General features: G+C 48.2%; 1 protein-coding gene across 7 annotated transcripts; it reads left to right on the forward strand.

Annotated features, from left to right (window-relative positions):
• Positions 1–2,193: 2,193 nt before the first annotated feature.
• phactr4b (phosphatase and actin regulator 4b) lies at positions 2,194–20,968 on the forward strand. Of its 7 annotated transcripts, none has more exons than XM_055503247.1 (16): positions 2,194–2,346; positions 6,636–6,749; positions 6,948–6,992; positions 12,099–12,269; positions 12,366–12,446; positions 12,863–13,363; positions 14,544–14,879; positions 15,665–15,796; positions 16,791–17,322; positions 17,419–17,702; positions 17,783–17,981; positions 18,123–18,178; positions 18,480–18,541; positions 18,620–18,757; positions 18,873–18,949; positions 19,523–20,968. In XM_055503247.1, exons 3-16 carry the CDS (start codon positions 6,980–6,982, stop codon positions 19,536–19,538), a joined length of 2,598 nt encoding a protein of 865 aa, XP_055359222.1. In that variant the 5' UTR covers positions 2,194–2,346; positions 6,636–6,749; positions 6,948–6,979; the 3' UTR covers positions 19,539–20,968. The 7 variants fall into 7 exon arrangements, with proteins under 7 accessions (XP_055359222.1, XP_055359223.1, XP_028985102.1 ...); XM_055503248.1 differs by lacking the exon at positions 2,194–2,346 and adding an exon at positions 2,463–2,754; XM_029129269.3 differs by lacking the exon at positions 2,194–2,346 and adding an exon at positions 3,201–3,352.
• Positions 20,969–21,514: the final 546 nt, after the last annotated feature.

Here is a 21,514-nt window from a genome sequence, read left to right on the forward strand (position 1 = left end):
GAGATAATGAGCTTGTTGTGTTATTTTAAAGGTTAATATTGCCTTAACAATATAAAACAAGTATGTTTTAATAATCATCATCTCAGAGGTTGCAGGTTTGATGTTTTGTGCGGAGCTTTACTGGCAGGACTTCCTGCCAAGTTGACTGACCCACTTCTGCCAACACTGAGCTCCAAAACAGGAAATTCCTCATTCGCAGACAAAACAAACAAACTCATCCGCACTTTGACATCAGTTTGCCACACTGTGCTGAGACCTCTGTCTGTGGCCCCGTTGGTCTCTTGGGACTTTGTGTCTGCTGTCATGTGTGTGTGTCTGTAGTCTGTTGATTAAACAACATAGAGAAAGAGGTTTCCTCCACCTAAAGCTGTTTCCTGTTGACACAAACCTTTCAAGCATCCAGGTCAATTATTACACATCATGTTCATCTGCAGTTTAAACCTTATGTTGACACCTGAGCCCTTGAACCACTAACTGTGGAATTACCTCCTACCAACAGTTCCATTGAATGAGCTCTTTATGTGACATTGTATTACCATCAGTGTCAGAGCAGCAGATTTTAATATTAACGCCCTCTGTGCTCCAAATAGGCTGTGAAGTGGGTTATGTAACTCAGATCTGTAGAAATTGTGGTCGGGAGCTCATGTATGTGAAACGGGAGAAATGTGTTTTTCCAGGAGAACCACAGCAGCGAACGCTGATCTAGATTTGTCCCACATGATGCAGGTGTGGCTTTAGGAACATCTGGTGCTGACTTTGAAATATTTTAAGCCTGCAAGGTTTTTTTTTTTATTTTTCATTCAACTGAAGTCACCGTGGTCTAATCGGCATCTGCTCCCACAATCCTACTGAAGTGTGAGTGAGTAAGAGTGAGAAACATGTCTTACTATGCAAAGGGATGGTGTTTATAAACCCACACTCGATGCCGTGTGATGATTCCAAACACTGTTGAATCAGTATCTGAATGCTTTAGTGATCTGTAATTTCATTCATTAAAAATCATTTGATATTAACCATGATTAGTGATATGTATCCACTGGATAGCACTCACGCTGTGTAAGTGGGACAGAAATTGGTTTAAACAGAACTATTTTAAGCAAACTTACATTGGAACATTTTGCTTGTGGTTAAGCAAATATATTCAGTTAAAGAAACGTTGCTTATGTGCTAATGTTACGTATTAAATCATTTGTAACAAAATCAACCCATTGTCTTCCTGTTGTACATCATGAGTCACTGTTTTGCTGCCTCTGTATCTATGATCGTTTATAATAAGATGAACTTATCTGGCATCCATAAAGGTTCATAATGACTCATTCAATGGAAAACTATCGCAGGTCAAACTTACCACAGCTGTGAGAGAATGTGGAACCAGCCAGCCACATATGCGCACACACACACACACACACACGAACACACACACACACACACACACACACACACACACACACACACACACACACACACACACACACACACACACACACACACACACACACATTATAGCTGCAATAACAAGGAGATAAACTATTGAACCAGGAAGAGTATTGATTTACTGCTGTGTGTGTTGACAGCAGACTTTTCTGCTTTGCATCCACTAAATAGTGGCTGTAAAAGTACATCAATAAATGTATATTTTTCTTGTGTTACTGTTGTGTTAGCGCCTTTTCAATAATTTTTTTATGTAAAAAGTATTTCATGCAATGACTGCATCTGACCACTAGATGGCTCCTAACAGCCATGTACTCAGACTCCTGTCATCAAATCCACAATTCAAGGCTTTCTTCCATTTGTTATTTGAGTTTATAGAAATTCCTAGTTTTTCTGGAGCTAGTGTTGGTACTTCAGGTTTGAAAGACTATTTTAACAATCTGTGTTTGGATCATTTAGAAAAAGGATAAGGATAAGGATAGATCAAATAAATAGAAACTTTTTTTTACAAAACCAATACCGTCACAGCTAAATGAAGAATAGAGTGTCATGGTGTGGTAACATGTGTCTGTATGTGGTGCGGGGCTGTAGGTATCTTATTAGTCGGCTCAAAGAATGTGAAGAAGCGCAAAAGTCCGAGGACCGCCTCTTCATTATCACGAGGGGGGAGACGGACAGTATGACCACCCCCCCCCCCCCCCCCCCCCTTCCCCTCACGACCCCAGATCAATGCACTGCAATGCCTGGTGGGTACTGAAGTCTTCACAGCACAAAGAAGAGCCTCGATCGTAACGCCCACAGAGGAGCTGCAGCTTCCACCGAAAACTACCGGTACCGAAATGCCCAGCTCGGGATGGTTTCCGGTAAATGCGTAAAATGTTTGGACCGGGCGCTGGAAGAGGGAGAACGCGTGCGGTGAGGACCGGGTTACTCTTTCTTTTTAAAACGACCGTAAGTCATTTCATGTGAGGAGACGGAGCCGGGTGAGCCGGGGGGGAGATGAGACGGACGGTGAGAGGTGCCGCTGCAGCCAACGGGGCTCCGGTCGGAGGGAGGGTTTGTCCGCACACAATGAGCGAAGTTGCGCTCCAACTTGGTTATTGAATTGACGAGTGGAGCGCGCGTTGCTTTGCGGCGCTGCGTTGTGGACAAGCCGTGTTTCTGCACATCCTTTGTGCCAGAGACTGCGTGCGTTGGCGCTGCCTTCCGCTCAAATCAGTCCATTCCGCTGCAGCTCCATTTTCCCACTGATGCTCTGCACAGGCGTCCGTGCTCAACAAAGGATGCGTGTGGTCCCCGAGACGTAGACGGGGTGTGAAGATGGTATGTAGCCCTGAACCTCCAGCAATGGGATGCGTCATTGTTTCTCTCATTTCCTTTTATTGTGACAAACGAGAACATCTACAGACCTTTGGAAAAGCCTCTCGCTGCATATGTTGTCTTGTCCCAAGGCGCCAGATAAGGATGCTTCCCCCATCTAAAGAAAACTCAGATTTTTTTTTTTCAATTTTAATTTAGTTTTAGGTTGAGGGTTTAATTTGAGAAAACACCTTAAGCTAAAACTCAACTAGCTTATTTAAAAAAGACCTCCACGCACAACATCTCTCATTAGACGTCTAACGTTTAAAACGTGACAGTTTGAGCGAAACGCTGCGGAATTCCACTTCTTACGATAGCTTTAGTTTGAAAAGCCCGACAGGAAGCATCCGGCTCGACCGACGCTGCCTTGACTCCGGTTTCTCATTCACTCGTCTTCCACTGGCGCGAGATCCGCTCGCGAGGAGAGCGAGGGAGAGAGAGAGAGAGAGAGACGCGCGCGCAGGTCGGGGATTAAGATCCTCCGCTCACGGCATCAGTACCTGGAGTAAAGGGCTGCTCCGTCGGATGCTTTTCACGCCGTAGGCGGAAACAACCTCCGAAGGTAATTTGCATGCAGCCTCGGGACAAACTGCGTTACCTCGGTGCAGTTAGAACCCAGCCTCCTTCGGGGCTAATTAGGACGCGGATTGTTGGGGCAAAGATGGAAGACGTGACACCCGCGTCTCCTCATCCTCGTGCGCGCACCTCGCATTTTACCGTAAATCCACACTCACACCTTTTGTGCGTTATACTTTCCCTTCAAGGACATCACGAGCGCCGTGGTGCCATGAAGAGCATCGGGGTTCTGTAGTTCGTGCCGGAGTCGTGCGAGCTGTTTGGATCCGCCACGGGCGTCAACGTGCTCCGGTGCCTCCTCTCCACCCTTTGACCCGCGGCTCCGCTCCTGCTTTACAGCGACGTGGGTTCGACCCGTTGCGTGTCACTGCGGTCTAATCGCCCCTGAACTTAATTTGCTCCTTCGAGGGGGAAAAGCTCATACTGGCTCATACTCATAGCTGGCGTTATAGCTCTTTCCACTTCCCAGTGCCCCCCCCCCTCTGTTTTTAATGGGCCATTAAGAGGCAACCAGGATGGTTAAGCTGTCAGCTGGCTCTGATTGATTCGGTTAGACCGCAGACAGGCTGATCTGGGCTCAGATTCCTTCCGAGCCCTCAGCTAAGTGGTGGACGTCCCGGCTTCAGGCTGCAGGTGCTGGACGGAGCCCCCACGGGTGCCTCCGTGTGACGGAGCCCCGGACGTGTGATGGAGACGCGCTTCATGCGTGCGGGTGATGCGCCCGCAGTGCGGCCTCCTTCACACAGGTGGGAGGAAAAAGTTGGGCAAAGGCGAGGAGCGTTTTGGGCTCCTTGTGAAAGTGGGCCGCCGGTCCCTGCGGTGAAGCGAGCTTTTCTGGGGCAGCGGTGATGACGCTCACGCCGCCCGGATCTGGAACAGGCGCCGGTGCGTGCTCCGTGCACACACTCGGCCCCAAGCGAACACGGCTGCGGGTCCGAGTCGCTCGGCGCTTTGTCCCGACTCCAAATCTGTCACGGATGCACCTTTGGAAAGGAGGCCTGTAAGTATCAGCTGAGGCCGACCATCCGGGTATTCACTTCTTTTTGAGGGCGTTATTTGCTTGCAAGTTTTCAGGGGCCGCCTTTTTTCTGGACCCAAACCCGGGTCCTGGAGAGAGAGGAGCTGCTGTGTAAGGATAGAGTAACCCAGACAGCTGTTTCCGCTCCCATCGTAATTGAATCAGCGCACGTGTGTGTGTGTGTGTGTGTGTGTGTGTGTGTGTGTGTGTGTGTGTGTGTGTGTGTGTGTGTGTGTGTGTGTGTGCGTGTGTGTGTGTGTGTGTGTGTGTGGCAGGAGCAGAGGAAGGGTTGACAGCCCAAAGGGGAACTAGGTCATCAACATCCTTTTTTTTATGGCCACTTTCTCAGACCAGCTGTAAAATGTGACACAAAGAGCAATAAGGCTCCATCCTTTTTTTTTTTTTTTGGGATGGGTATTCGACATGCAAGCTTTAACGCATACATAACGCACAAGGCTGTGGCTGACGTGGTGGAGAACTCTGTGCGTTCGCAGCTCTGCCTCCTCGCTAGGTCAAATACGCGCTCCCTCAGACACCAAAGATGTTTCCTCGCTCGCCGCGTGGAGCGAGGCACCCGGCTCGATTATTTTGAGTCATGCAGCCGAGGCTGCGGCTCTGGGCGGTAGTGTTAAAAAAAAAAAAAAAAAAAAAAAAAGCGACTCCGACCACGGTTCCATCTGACTCGTCCCAGCAGCGTTGGGGTCCCCCTGTCTGTCTGCATGGATCTCCTGAACCGCAGCACTGCAGCCTGGCTGTCGTTTCTCCAGCTTCTTCTTTTGAAAGGGAAGTTCCCTCCTCACCTGCTGGTAAATTAGTGGAAGAGGAACCAAAATTTAGAACGTGAACATGGTGTGACTTCTACTGCAGCGCGTGGTCACACACTTCAGCCGACCCGACGTGGATGCTGCAGCTGGACGTAAGACGAGGCCGCGTCCATTAGACCACACTGATTTCTTTGCGATGAAATTCTGCAGTGATGTTGCGAGAGGAGCTGCAGGAATGCTGTGGTCACTTCCAGGCTCGATGGCTGGGCCCCTGTTTTTTTTCGCCGCTGGTTAAAACCAGCATTTTCTTTCTCGCATTGCGCTGCTCTTTGGTTTCCCGTGCGAATGAAGACTGCCGGCTTGTTTTTCTCCCCCCGTCGTCCCAGAAGATGTGGCTTTCACAGCGTTGCAGTCGTTCAGCTGCAATTTGCAGTGCAGCGTTTAACGAGGACGTTTAAAAAGAGCAGAATTCAGCGCTGCCGCAAATTATTTTAATTTCTTCCTCCTTTTTCTAATTAAACATTTACCTAGCAGCACGTGAGCAATTAAAACTTAGTATAAAGTCCTTAAAGCTGCTGTAAAATGCCCACAAAATGTCTTAAATATTAACTGTGCAGCCTTGAAAACAGCTGCAGCTCATATTAGATATTTTTCCTTCAGATTCATTGATCAATGGTCTCAACTATGGCTAAATAAATGGGTTTTACTATGAGCTCACTAGTGACATTTTTAAAGAGCTGAAGTTGATTTTCAGTTTCTGTTCTGTTGCACCAAAGCTGGACCACTGCTGCATTTCAGCATCGTCATTATCTTTTCCAGTGATTATTCTCTTCGCCAACTCACTTATTAACCAACCGACTTCACACCAGAGGATTTCTGTTTAGCAGAAATTGAGGCCTTCACATTCTTTGTGTGTGTGCTTGGCCAGAGCTTCATGACATTATTGAAGTGTTATGAGCTCTCTGGCTTTTTACACATGGAGGTTTAGAACAATGCCCAGTTGGAACCAACACACTGGTTGTATGGCAGGAAGCCATTCTCCAACATTCTAACACTTCCATCGGCGCGACGTAACAGAAATCCATTCACTCTTGAGTCATCTGCTCCTGCGCTCCACTGCAGCGGGTCTTTTCTTTCAGGACTCTGAATGTCCTGCAGCTTCACAGATCCTGTCTGTCGTTTCACTTACACGCCTATTTAAGCGCGGGCTTATTGTGTTCGAACCAAAACGTGGTTAAAAGCAGATATGATGAGATTAGTGGGTCTCCCATTAGCTCTGTAGCATTTGGAGCCCACTTGCACTTGATATGTTGTTCTGTTTGAGTCCAACGTGTTGAGTCCATCGCTCGGCTCTCGCTGTGAACGAGGCCCGGCTTTGTGCATGTGCATTTTTTGGGAATGCATGGATCCCCCATCAATCTTTACTCTTCACTCCCTCTTGGCTGCACTTTTATGACTAACTATGATCTAATCTCTGTGTTTATCAGCGGAGCTAAGGCGGGTGGAGATGACGTCGTCACCTTGTCGGAGACCTGGAAAATATAGCTGCGCTGCTGCTGAGGACGTCTACCACCTTCACCACACCCATGACTTTGTACAGTGTACGTTCACATCTGTTCATACTTTATATTAATCAACATGAGTGTAAGGAATTAAGCTTTACATCTCCGCGACTGCACTTTTAGTTTTTTTTTTTTTAATTTTGGAAGGTTATCTGCAAACAAAATCCTTTTCATAAGCAGCTTGAACTGAAAGTGTCTCCACTTGTGTTGTGAACTTGTGTTGATGTTGTTTTTCAGGAACCGTTGACTGGTGTGCCTCAAACTCTGTAATGGAAAATCGTGGTGAGTACCAAGTTGCTCGTTGTGGTTTGTTAAGCGTTTTAGAGGGTAGTGTGATACGCTTATTTCACCGTGCATCCACTGTGTTTATGGGGTCTGTCGGACCCCTTCACATTTAATGAGCCATAACCATGCGTCTTCACAGCCTCGGGGTCTGAATAAAGAGCTGTGTCCCTTCCCAAGTCTTGACGTTGACTGTGTGGCCGTGACTCCCTGAATCTCTGTAGAGCCATTGTTCTCATATTGCTTTTGCTGTCTTTCTTCTCTTGACATTGAACTTGGTTTTACTTTAAAACCTGGCAGCTTTGCAGGAAATCGGCAGAGGTTTTTGGAACATCCACACCTGCTGACAAGGTGCATGGATGAGATAACACTAACTGAAAGATATGCAGCAGCAGGCAGCATGCATAAATAAAGTCAGTCCCCCTGCAAGCGTCGCTACATATTTTATCTTACGGCTTTGCAGGAAAAGGAAGCGTTAACCTTGTTTATGGGAACTGGTGGCTTTTGGTTATGTGCACGGTCTCATGCACTGGTGTCCGCAAGTTAAAAAGCAACAGGTAGAAATGTTTAAATGTAAAATAGATGAGCCAACTCTGCCAGCTGATACTTCCTGTACGTACTTCATAATAAAAGCCCTACATAGGTCTCAATAATCAGTAATATCTAGAGGTCATTTGCAGTTGGAAGGTGCATAATTGGAAATCTTCAAATCAATTTACAGTAAAGATGTATTAACATTAGCACAAGTTAGTATTGTAGTGTCCCTCTCATCAAGCCGTCAACAAGTCAAATATGCTCTTTTTTTCTTTTACCTGCAGTGATGCGTTTTCACAGAATAATTTCCCGTATCCAGTTGTTTGATTATTGTAATCCTGACGTATTACACTTTTTTACCTTATTTGTGCGTTTATTATAAGAATGCGAGCTATTGTTCCATGCGCCGCCAGTGGATCGGGCTGTGTGCGTAGCGAAAGTAGCCTGGCCCGGTCCGTTATCCAGGTCAGGCCAACAGGTTCTGAGCTCATGCCGATTGCCTCATCTCTCGCTGAACGTGTGGAGGCTGTATGTGGGGCACAGGGGGAGAGGAGGGACGCTGCCCAACACACTTACTCTCCGTCTTTTAGAATCGGCTCAAGATGCAGCCAAAACAGTCGAACTCTGATCTGCCCGGGCATAATGACGCCGCTCAATGCTCCGGATTCCTCTGAGGCTCAGTCTGACACGGTTTCATCGAAGACAGCGGAACCTGAAAAGGAATCAAAGCATTAATTCAGGAGGTCCAGTCATCACTCCTTTTCTTCTAGTTTTCAGAATGTGTCCTCTCTTTTTTTCTTCTTCTTGGCTCTGCCTCTCTCTATATTCAGGACCCGACCGGGGCAGCTCTCCTTGGCAAACATGTTTCAAAGTCATGCTAATTCTTCCAAGACTTTTCAAATTGCGATAAGAGACGAGGAGATGTGCATAAAATGGTGTCTGGAGGCATTAAAGGAGGTGTGCAGCATGATAAACACCATCTGCTTGAGCTGCACAACCATATTAGACGGCGAATATTAGCTTTCATCCTAAATATGTAGAAACCGCAGCATATGTCTGAATGACAGATTTGTCAGGGCGACTTGCGATCCTTCATTTATTCCTCCTTTAAGTCCAGAGTCGTCGTAGCAGCTGAGCTTCTGCTGGAATCGCCGTGTTTTCCTGATATTAAGATGCAGACACGCATGACCTCAGCACAGCTCCCACTAAAGTCATGTCCCATGAGTCTGTGGTTTTGAGTCTAGTTTATTCTGTGGTGGTTAAGTATTTTTGTTGTGTTGTTTGACCTGGATCTGAGTGCTACGGTCGCGCACGTCGTCGTCCTCTCGGGACCCGCTACCACAAACATACGTTTAATGGCTATTGGACGCACGCGTGCCTCGCGGCGCGCGTCAAATTGCAAACATAACTGGTGTTTTTCACAGGAATGGTAGGCATCTTTCAGTAAACGCTGACCTGTGCTATGAGCCAAGGAGGGAGGGTTAGTGAGGGAGAGGGGGAGTCCGGCTCTTGGAAGGAGGGAAGGTCTTAAGAAGATGGTGAGAGGGAGGGACAAAGGAAGAACTACACTGAAAGGCCTGAAAAAAGGGCAGACAAGAGAAACACAGAAGAAGAAAAGACCTGCGATAGTGGCCGACGGGGGTGGAAGAACACAGCGTCTGTGATCTGCCCGTTGCAGCCTGCGTGTTTCTGGGAGCAGGACAGGTAGAGGCCCCTCAGGGGCTGGATCATGGGGCAGAGCCTTCGCGTGGAGACCCCGGCTCAGGATCCACAGCAACGCAGCAATGGCGGTGAGTCTGGGCGCTCGCTGTTCAGGCGCTGGATCAAAAGCGTAGCGGAGAGACCAGGTTTGCAGATTGTATAATCGTTTCTCCTCCCTCTCTCTGCCCCACTTCACTTTCACCACTAGAAGGAATGTTAAATCAGTGCGGTCACGTGGGTAAATCTCAGCTGGGTGTTTACACAGTCATGCATGTATTTAACGGATATTTTCTCGTGTTGCAGCTCACAACAAAGGAAGTGAAGGTGAACAGAAGCTTTGATTCACGCGTTGTTTTTTTTAATAGAGATGTGAACATTTTCCAGTATTGCAGGCTGCGAAGAGTCAACCTACTCCAGGTTTTGCGAAGTAACAAGCAGTAAATTTATGGGAAGGATCAAAACCTCTCCCACTTTAATTAGCACGCTCTAATTTTAAAATCTTTAGAAGCAGCGCTGATTTTTAGGGCACACAAGATTCCACAGGATGCAATCACGCTCATTATTACTAATTTGTGCTGCCAATTAGGGAGATTAAACTTCATAATATGCCTGGCAGAGGTTGGAAGTGTTTCCCAACTGTTGCACCCTGTGGAAGTGGGCTTCTTACGCAAGCGATGAGGGTGACTGGGCTTAAAGGGCTTCTGGTTTGGAAACAACAGCGTGTTGAGCCGCATGCTCACCTGAGCCGACCTGCTGGTTGGTGGCCGTCGTTTGGGCTCTGGAGGCGTCGCTGCGGCGTCAGGACGGGGGGGCGTGGGAGGCGTCGCTCCCACGTTTCCTGCCTCGGCAGAGCGCATGCTTTCACAGCGTGGCTGCTGGAACCGGGGTTTAAACTGTTGGTATCGTCTTCAGCGGCCGGTGTTAATTAGGCCGCTGTCACTGCACTGCGCCTCGCTTGTCTGCGTTTCCACAGACTGCACAGCGGTCGGTGTTGCTGACGAGGGGAAGAGGTTGTCTTTGTTCTCGCTCACAGAATCAGGGTGGAGTGCCGTTTCCTCCCTGTGTTTCCATGCAGCCCCCCACCCCTCCCTCGGTGGCTCGTGTACTTTTTCTCTGATTTGCAGCTCTTTTTACCCTCATTCCCAGTCCCACGGCCGCACACAGCTGTAGTGCCACCACACACCAGACCTCTTCTCACTACAGCTGAGACAATGCCATGCTGGAGAGCTGTGAAGAATAACTGAGTGGACCCACACTTCTCTGGACTGTGATAATTGAGTTGGATGTACTGCGCTTATTCCTCTTTTTGTTTTTTTGTTTTTGTTTTTTTTTTGGACGGAAGTCGCTGGATTGACGCATTCTGCGATCGGCCGGTCACTGGCCAACGTGCCTGTCGCCTCAGGACACACTCCTGCTCCACCGGCTCCAGCTGAGCCGCCGCTCTGACCGAGCAGGCTGCCGAGTGGGAACCTCGCTTCTGGATCACGAGGACGCCGCCTCAAGCGCTGCCTGATCTGGATGTTATGGCAGCTGGGCCGAATCCTCCTATTTCTACGTCGCCAAGATAAGCTGGATTTCCACAGTGTGGACATGTCCCCCGAACTCTGATTTTCTCTAGTTTGCAACTTTCCCTCCTGGCATTTTTACCTGATTTGACTGTGTGGGCGCATACGTCACGGTTGATCCTGGGGTCGCTGAATGTTTCCTGCTTCCCCATGGCATGCTGCTTCAAGTCCCACTACCGGGGCAGCTGGACGCTTAACACCCCTCTTCCAGGTAGACCGGTGCTTCTTATTCGATCGGTATCAGAACCGGGCGCTTTCAGGACGCACAAACCCATTTTTAATAGGCGGCGGCGCGTGACAAATCGACCGACGGCGATTCGAACTGCTGCGGGTTTCGGTCGGGCTTCCAGACGCTCTGTAAGCATCCGGTTCAAATTTTACCCTGCCAGCAGCACTGAAGCAGCAGTTGAACGCTGTGTCCTTCGGCTGCAGAACTGGGTTTGAATCCTGTGTCAGCAGCTAGATACTAAAACTGTCCAGTCAGTCCAAGGTCCCGGTGTGTTCAGAGTCAGTTTCCGCCCAGTCTGATGATGCTGTTGCTGTTCTTGTGTTTTTTTTATTGGCTTTCTAAATAAGCCTCATCACTGTAGATACTGCGTGATACCATGCTATTCTGGGAATGGGACCACAAGGCATTATTGTCGCCGGGGCATCCTGTGTGTGCATGAGACTGGATGTTTTAGGACTGGACCCGGGTGTCTCCACTGGTAAATATTATGTCTGCTGACTCCCGCCGCTGCAGCCCTGAGGGAGCTAATGTTTGCAGCCCTCCGCGAACTCGGCTCCCCGTCAGCCGGCCTGTCAATCACCCCGTCCACGGCGCGTAACCATGGCTGCAGAATGCAATTTAATGGGGCACTTTAAGCTTTAATGGCGTCTCATAATAAGCGGCGTTCTTTAAAAGGTTCCGCGTGCGTTGTGACTGACAGATTCTCCCGCTGCTGCGGAGCTCAGTCCGAATGCGCGCCTCTGAGAGGCTGAAGGGCTGATAAGTCTCCGCACAGCCGAGGAATGTGAGCGCTCGACGGTGCAAAACCCTGGCTGGGCGCCAGCCTCGGCGCTCTCCTGTTAACGGCGGACGTGTGGAGGAGTCCACGAGCGCTCGGCGTCCGCCTGCCAAAGCACACCCCGCCCCCGAGAACTAGCAGCTAAAGATAATAGCAGCCGTAATGAGCGCGGCCTCCTTTCCAAAGGCAGCAGGTGAGCTCTGTCAGAGCGGAGTGTCGGGACTCGCGGTGGATCTAAACCTCCACAGGCCTCGCCGAAGCTGCTGGGTCCGTGTTCAATGACGGCGCTCTCTCTTTAGATGACGAAGCTGAGCAGCACCACGGCACGATGGTGGGAGAAGGGGGCAGCGCGGGGGGCAGCACCCCTCCCCCCAAGCGCAAGGGCAAGTTCTCCACCCTCGGAAAGATCTTCAAGCCGTGGAAGTGGAGGAAGAAGAAAAGCAGCGAGAAGTTCAAGGAGACTTCTGAAGGTGTGTGTGTTGTGAGTGAACGCTTTCATCTTCAGATCCGTGCCGGGCTCACGGGCGAATTAAACAGTTTTACATATGTTTGTTCACTGAATACAGAGCTGGAGAGAAAGATGTCCACGAGACGTACGCGGCAGGAGCTCATAGATCAGGGAGTGTTAAAGGAGGTCCCGGACAACGGTACACACACACACACACACACACACACACGGCAGCAGCACCGTCCTCCTGTGCAGCAGGTGTCTTTCTAAAAGTCAAATTTACTTTCACCTTGCTGTTTCTCCCAGTAACGTGGTGTCTGTTTAAAATGGCATGCCGCACTTCAGAGCTGAGGAGAAAGTGGAACAAATTGTGCCCTGCAGCAGAATAGCGAGGGGTGTGTGCACGCGTGGCGCTGGCCCCGCTGTTGCAGAAGCCCGTTTATTAAACCCACAGCTGCTCCCTCCTCACACCAACAAACACAGTCTGTATACAGGGCGAAGGCACCTTCAGCTTAGACTGTGGAACAGACTGAAAACAAAATAAATTTTTATTCCTGATTAAACTGTTTTGTTTTTTTTTTTTAAAAAATTCTGACTTCTGTCAATTCTTTTCAGATTTGAATGCAGACGCACAAACCCTGAAGCAGGCCTACGTGAAGAACGGCCACACTCTGCCTGTGAGTGCCGGCGTCGGGGGGCCGGGCGCTGGAGGGCGGAGCCCGTGCAACCAGGGCAAGCCCTTCTCGGAGCCGGAGTTCAGGATGAACCCCGCCTGGCTCGTCCAGCCCGACGACCCCCGGGGCCGCCCCCCCACGGACGGAGACCGCAGGGGAGCTCTGGGCCCCAGGGCCGCGGGACTGCACGAGGACCCGCGGAGAGGGGCCGCGGCGGCGCCGCGCCCGCACAGGGAGGCTGACTGGAAGCCCAATATGGCGTGGCAGGGCCCGGTGGAGGAGGGCCGGCGCGGCGGCCGCCTCCACCCCGACGACGGACGGGGGCGGCCCGGCCTGCAGAAGGCTCCCTCCGAGGACGGGGGCAGGAGCCGGGCGGCCGAGTCGGACTGGAAGCCCACGCTCCCGCGACACGCGTCCGCCGAGGAGGGGAGGGCCCGCAGAGGTGAGGCACTCGTCGACCACGTGAGCTCATGGCGACAAAGTTACAGATAAGGAGAGTCTTTTCCAGCTCGACCTCCTTTATAGACCTGCAGATTGCATGTGATTGTCCCCACCCATGCTGTCACATTCCTGCTTACGCGCTGTCCTCCCAGATATAGACAGGCTCCTGTGGGCTCCCAGGGGCCCTGCTCCAGCTACGCTTCTTATTCAGGAACTAGAGGGAATAGCTTGTCCTCTCCACTCCTCTCCTAATTAATGTGGCACGATCACTACACCCATTATTGCCCTTTAACGCTATCATGGTGAACTCGCTGATAATTGCTGAGGATCCGCAGCAAACTGACTTCACAGAAGCATGAACTTTAGGAGGAGATGGTGGTTTGTGCTGATTTTAAACTCGGATGTTTGACTGATTCACATGTGGGATTAACATAAGATACAAGAAAATAACGCGTTCCTTGTGTTCATAGATGTGAAAATGCTTCTTTGCTTATTTCTGTGTCTCTCTCTGCTTTTTTTCATCCTGTCTGCTTCTCCCTCTCCCACTCTTTCTATCTTTATCACATGTACAGCTCTCTGTCCTCCTTTTCTCTCTCTATCTCTCTCTCTCTCTCTCTCTCTCTCTCTCTCTCTCATCTGTTCTTCATGTTGACTTCCTCCTTTTGCTCTCGATCGTTTCCTCTAGTCGCTTGATGTCACCGTGATAAAGGCTTGTCTGTAAATAAATATCCCTGAACTGTGGAGCCGCTGCTTTGAGGAATGGCGTGGGTGCCACTCGGGTGGGGTTGGAGCGGGACGGGCAGAGGGAGGTGGGCTTTCTCGTGGCAATTACAGCCGCCTACTCTGTTTATCTTCACAGCTGATCCTTAGATAATGCAATTCTCAAACAAGTGCTACCAGTGAGAGCACTCTGAGCGGTGAAGCAGCAGAATATGGCTCACAGCTCAGTTCCCGAGCTGAAATATTTATAGCTATGTAGAGAGGTATTTTATAATGATATGTCACTAATTGAATTATGGACATTAAACATTAAAGTGGCTGCAGGATGAAAGCTGGGCGTGCACCACAGCTGGACGCTGTTCTTTTAGCTATCTTACAATCTTCAGCTAATGCATGACTAAGATTTTTCAAGTTATCTGAGTGCGTCAACATTCCTTTGTATTGTTAATCTGTGTTCCTAGAGTCAGACAGTCATTTCGCCCCAGACCCTGACGCCCTGAGGGACACTCTGCGCGAACCTATGCCACCCAAACAGACGGTCATGCCCCCCAAGTGGCTGGTGACCTCCGCTCCTGATCCAGGCGGCGAGGCGCCACCTCGCACCCCGTCCAACCACGCCGCCGCTCAGTACCCGTCTCCCTCCGCCTCCGCGACCGCGGCCGCCAAACCCGGTCGGCCCGTCTCGTCCGCGGGCGTGTCCACTCAGCAGTCGGCGGCGGCCTCCACCTCTCAGCCCTCCAAGCAGCCCCCTCTCCCCCCGCCCAAGCCAGTAAACAGGGCCAACACTGCTATGCTGGGTGAGTCGTCACAGGAGGGAATGCGCTTGGTCACGTGCATCCTCCATCAGCATCACTCCGATGAGTCTGCTTGTGTAGAATGTAGTTTTCCCAATGGCAAATTCACTATGTACATTTATGAGTCAGTGCACAACTGAGAGCTAAAGAAGTCAGCTCATGCACACACGTCCCAGTAATGATGCTTTCTGAACAGCTTGGGCAGCTTTTCCCCAGCTAATTACTTATTACGCCTGGACTGTTTTAGCTGCTTTAACTTCTCCAGAGTTTTACCCTCTGAAGATAAAGGGACTCTTGTGGCTACGGACCGCAGCTCACCAGACGCAGTGTAGTGGTTGTTGTTGTTTACTGTGGGTTCGTCTCATCTGGGATCCTGCCTTAATTCCCACCCAGGCGAGACTTCCTGCTTGGACTCATTTTCATCACAACCGCCAATCTGTTGGATGCAGTTCATTACGAGTGTGTGCACTTCAGTGTGAGTGAATTATGCAGTGCGGATTCGCTTCATAATGTGCCGTCAGCTGTTTTACTCACGTTTATCTGTTGATCATTTGACTAGGTTGTAATTATAGACAGTGGCAGGTAAAACAACTACAGTTTAGCTTGACAAACGTCAACCACGAATCTTTTTCACTTTTTTTTCTTATTTGACTCTGCAAGAAAGAGAATAAGCATGTTTGAAATAATGTGGGAACATTTCATTTGAGAGGAAGTGGCGCATGTAATTTCGAGTACACAACATATACCTCATGCACACTAGCTGAAGGCCTCCGTCTCCTCCCTGTTAGTCTCTGCCCTGCAGGGGGGGGAGAATGCTCAGCTTCCGCTCTACTGGTCCTGCTGGAAGCGAGAGTGCGACTATGATGTCTACCTGTCCCTGCCCGTCTACCTGTGTCGCCGGGCCGGAGGCCTGCGCTCAGGTAAAAGGATGCCATGTGGTATCTGTGTGGCCACGGTGCCCGTGTCTGGAATGCCCCCTTCAGAGTCTGCGTTCTTCATCATGTCGCGTCCTTTCTCGCTGCCAAAATACTTTCACCCAGTGCCTTCTAACTTGTTGTTTTCCCTCCACTGCTTTTCTCTGGATGTGGTGTAGAGGAGCCGCATGCACATAACGAGCTGATAACGAGTGTGCTAAGTGCTTTCTGTATAAACCGTAAGAGACAAGTGTTTGTGATGCTTTACTTTGGCACTTTTGAATGAGGAAGGAGCTTTGTCCGGTTCCAGCTGCAGTGCATCAAGAGAACTTTATGGTCCTAATCTATTCAGGCTTCTGCTCAACTGGCATGGATGGGTGGATGTAGATGGATGGCTGAAATGGGCGGTGAAAGGATTCTAACAGGACCTGACTCAATTTAGAGAGAATGATGTAATCCAGTCCAGCAGACTGGTCTGTTCCATCTCAGTGGCACGGCTGTGGCTTTTAACATCAATGTTGCTTCAAAGCAGCTCTACGGAGCAGCAGTCCTTTAACCACTGTACAAACATGCATGCGATGCATTGCAGGGTTTGCACTTGAGCTTTTGGCTTAGGGGCTTATTGCTCTTTATGAAGCTAATAACATTTTGCAGCTACGTAGAACATTTTAGGCTTTGTGTGTGTATCTTCTTTGTCTCTGTGACCTGGGGCGCATGATGCACGCTGGTTAAAACAGTGTGTGCTTCATCATGTGGTCTGAATCTCTGTGTTTACAAACTAATGCTCAGTCGGACATGTAATCCCACTGTTTATATTTGTTCATGCGTGTTCTGTGGAGCATACATGTTTGGTTGACGCATGTGCACTTACACGGAGGCAAAGGAGATAGAGAAACAAAGCTCTGGCTATTCACTCTCGGCTTAAGCTCTGTAGCTGTTTTGATTTACGATTAGATTAAGGCTGTATATCTTCGAAGTACTCAGTGTTTTCCATTTGTAGGTGACTTCACCCAAGCCATTGGGGGTCCCAGTCTCGCACCAGCCAAGCCTTCTCCACCGATGCCACCCAAGAGGACCACACCAGTCACGAAACGCACCATGGAGGACTCCTCTCCCTCAGGTCACCCCATTAACCCCCTAGCACCTTCTATGGAGGACCACAGTACCCTGTCTGTGGGTTTCCAGCTGCCTCCCCCTCCCCCCTCCCCTCCGCTACCAACTCACATCCCGCCTTCCCCACCCCGCCAACACATACACACCCACCACCTCCACCATCAGCACTCCTACCCCCACCCGCTGCCCCAGCCCATACCCATGCTGTTCGACCCGCCGAGCCCGACCGTCGAGTCCCCCCAGCGCCCGGCTCCTGTCCCGCTGCATATCATGATCCAGCGAGCGCTGTCCAGTCCCGGCCCGGCTCAGCCACATCCAGACGGCTTGCAGCGTGCGCACACTCTGCTTTTTGAGACCCCACCAGAGTACCAGGGGGATCGTGGTCGCCCTCTTCCTGTCAGCATCCAGCCACTAAAACTGTGAGGTTCTCTGCAAATAACAACAAAATAAAATAGAAAGCAGAACCATTTGTTCAGCTTGGCACCATTTACTTCTTTCTCTGATGTTTTTCTTAGGTCTGAAGATGACTATTCAGAAGAGGAGGAAGAGGAAGATGATGAGGAAGAGGAGGAGTATGATGGGGAGATTCCCCAACCGGAGTTCGAACCGCGGAGCCGTCGGTGCTTGGTTGGAGACGCTGGTGTATGTTTCCCAGGGGGAAACAGCAGTGAGGAGGAAGATGAAGATGAGGAAGAGGATGAAGAAGTAGAGCGTGACATGCATGAGCAGGGCAGCGACTCAGACGGGCCCGGGCATCATAAAGATGAAGACTCAGATGAAGAGGATGAGCCCCCACCTAGTAAGAACAACCAGAGAGTTTTAAAATGACTTTCATTAAGCTTTTTCTGTGCTTCATCTCTAAATGTGGCTTCCGTCCAGGTGCCCTGGCCAGCAGGGTCACGAGGAAGGACACCCTGGCTCTGAAGCTGGGCAGTCGCCCCCCTGTTCCAAACAGGGACAGGTTCACGCAGGAGAGGAACAGCAGAGAGGACCAACCTCCAGGACAGAGCGGCCTCACCTGGCAGAGCAGGGAGCAGTGGGAGGCCATCCGCACACAGATCGGCACTGCACTCACAAGGTCCGTCAAGTCGCATTTATGTGTTAATGTGAACGTGCGTTACCTGAAAGAAATGAGATCATTTCTTAGAGCTTTGTCCTACTTACTGCCTGAATGACAGTAATGAAACAGTATAAAAATAGTGCCCTTTTTTTTCTACAGGCGACTTAGCCAGAGACCAACAGCAGAGGAGCTTGAGCAAAGAAACATCCTTCAGCGTTAGTATTAACCTTTTCATCCATTACCAATGATGATGGTGCCACTGTTGACTTATGTCATCTGGTCATTATTTATTTTAAACAAATATCACAGTGCATTCTTGACTCTGCATCTCAAACTGTGTGATTTTCACATGCGGTTTGAGCAGGACCTGAGCTTGAGCAGATTGCCTGGAACATCAATTATACTTTAATGTCTATTTTTAGAAACCGCTTTTCTCTGCCTTTTTTTACACATTAGATGAGGATTTCAAACGCGGGTCTAAATTAAACTCATGTCTTTTCCTGATTCTCTCTCTAGCTAAAAATCAAGCTGACAGACAAGCTGAGGTTAGAGAGATCAAGCGGCGACTGACCAGAAAGGTGAGGCAACACACAACCACATCAGCAGAATCATGTATTTTGCCGATGGTTAAATAGAAAAAAAAATGTTTCTTGTAGCTGAGTCAAAGACCCACAGTTGCAGAACTACAGGCAAGAAAAATCCTACGATTCCATGAGTATGTGGAGGTCACCGATGCCCAAGACTACGATCGGAGAGCAGACAAGCCGTGGACCAAGCTGACTCCAGCTGACAAGGTCAGAGTGTTACCGCCATCAAAAGCAAATAAAACCCAAATAAGTGTTGTTGTTTCATCATTACCTTTTTGAGTTTACTTTTACCTGACTGCTTCTTCTCTCTTGGGTCATGTAGGCGGCAATTCGGAAGGAGCTGAATGATTATAAGAGCACTGAAATGGAAGTTCATGAAGAGAGCAGAATCTACACAAGGTATAGCTTGTTGCTCAGTCTAACCATTTTAGCATCACCTGCTTTAAGCATGGTTGGAGTAGACTAATATTATGCTAAATCTAGTCTACAAACCCGAGGCTTGAGCTTGGTAAATGGTTGTAATCAGAAGTCACACAGACTATTTTCTATTAGTATTCGGTTTGAGGTTACAGAAAACCTACATTGCATAAGCAGGCTGGGACCCTTTGACAAAGCTTTCAGTACCAGTGAATTTCCATCAGTAAATATGAACTTTGTTCAACAGAATTAATAGATTCAATAGAAAATCTAATTTATGCCAAATGCTATTTTTCTTTCAGAATAAATGAAGTTATTTACTGTCAAACATAAAACATTCCATTGAGCATTAACCCCAACAATGGATACATTGTTGTTTCTCTAACTGCTTTAAATCTAGAGCAGTGGCAGTGGAAATGTTTGGTTTGCATTTGCACTTAGCAGTGATATAACAGCACTGACGTTCACTAACTGCACACACGGACTGTAAATAAAAGGACACTTAGTCAAATATGAATGTTGGCTGGTAGCTCATGACCTCTTCGTTTCTTTTAGGTTTCATCGGCCTTAGCATCACCTCCTCTATGTGGATAATGAAGCACTTACAGTCTCTGTGGCGAGAAGCAGTTCTCTATGCAGGCAGATCGCCCACTTGTGTTTCTCGAATGTACAGATAATCAGGGAAAGCCTGGAAATGAGTCGCTTCTCGCATGCCCTCCATCGCCCGCTCACTACCGTGCTTTCAATGAACTGAGGTGTTGGTGGGACAGGAGCAGATGCAGTATTTCTCCTGGACAACAGGGGGAACCACGTGCCAATAATGTGGAGAAGTGGCGAAGGACCTACCGCTGACTGTCTCACTTTTGTGGTACCCATCAGGGACTTGGGTTTAGTTACTACCTTTAATGCGGCCTCATTCTGTGTTGCCTTTTTCTTCTTTACTGTATATGGAAAACTAATTCATCTCGTTAATGTAACAGTGTATAATGATAGTAATACTGATGACAACTTATAATACTCCACGCAGTAAGAAAATAGAGAGAAACAGCAGCTTGCAAGAGTTGAAAGTAGGAGGATGAAGACTGGGACACTGATAGGACTGGACATCTCTGGGATAATGTGTGTTTTGTATTCATTGTGTACAGACTGCTATTGTGATACTTTAGAATGAAACATGGAAAGATCTAAGAACAAAATATTCTGCAATGCACAAGATATTTTATATTGTAAATTTGATTACATGACTAGTAACTGCTTTTGTTGGGGCCCGTTTTTATTTAGCTTGCCTGTATTTATGGTTGTGACTTATGGTGGCCCTTTAAGCATCAATCTAGTTATTAGACAAAGGTGCAGGTCAAAAGTCTGTCAGAGATTTTAGATGGGCCAACACCGCCAAAGCCTAAAGGACTGGGAAACTGGTTTTTATACCACTGATGTCTGCAATCCACTGCATGAGCCAACACAGAATCTAGTGCCACTGGATCTGGATAAAATCTCTTCATTTATCCTTTCTTATGAGCCCTTTAAAGATTTAACATACATAGCCATTTTGAATAAGGTCATACTAGTACTGTTTAAAGTAAGAGATGAAAGTAGGTTGTGGTGAGTGTAGATCAGGGACTTGTCAAAGAATCAAAAGATATATACGGATTCAACAAGAATTCACTTTGGCTGGACTCTGTTTTACATTTTATTATTGTCTCGGACGGTAGCTTACAGGGTTCTCTGTGTTTTGTACAGGTTGATATAAGTTTAACTAATGCCTGTGTATATCTCGTCTTCCTTTCATTTGAAAAGAAATTGTCTAAAAGTATTATAGGTTGCTATTTTTTTAAGCACATATTAGTTTATGAGTACATGCTACAAGAGTGGGATCATGAAAATACTGTTTCTGTAACATTAAGTTCATTTTTAATTGAATGTGGAATCGTAAGGACTGTTTTTCTTTTTAATTGTAAATAGCCACATCTGGATCTAATTAAAATCTTACAGTTCCTTAAATCTTCTGCCTTCAGTGACTTCACATATCTTAAATTGTCAGACATGTCTCACCAATTTCTTGTGTTCAGGTGCAGGTTTGGAAATGAGGGATAATTGCAATAGATGTATTCATAGTACTATACAGTAGGGCTGCAGGGACACCTGGTGGCAGAGCAAGCTTCTTTCATTTGACAGAGGGGAATCTGGAAGTTTTTTTAGATGATTAATGAAGTTGTCCCTGTTTGCGTTATATATTTTGCACATCCCGTAGTTTTAAAGACGTTTTTCAACAGCAAGAAAAGCAAATTTATCATACCCACTAATGTAGATTAAGCAGGAAATAACACCTAACAGATGAATTATTTTACAGATGTTACAGAAGTGAAGTCATCTCAGTATAGAGACAATAAGAACAAAAACTTACACTTTTATTCTGACAATAACGTACCTATAAGTTAAAACAAATGGGATTTTGCAACATGACAGGACCCAGACAGCGGGGTTTTCATTCGCGTGGGACTGTACCTTAATGCATTTATTTTTCAAATGCTTTGGATGTTATATAGT

This window comes from Betta splendens, chromosome 16 (genome assembly GCF_900634795.4).
Source record: "Betta splendens chromosome 16, fBetSpl5.4, whole genome shotgun sequence".
NCBI classification, from domain to species: Eukaryota; Metazoa; Chordata; class Actinopteri; order Anabantiformes; family Osphronemidae; genus Betta; species Betta splendens.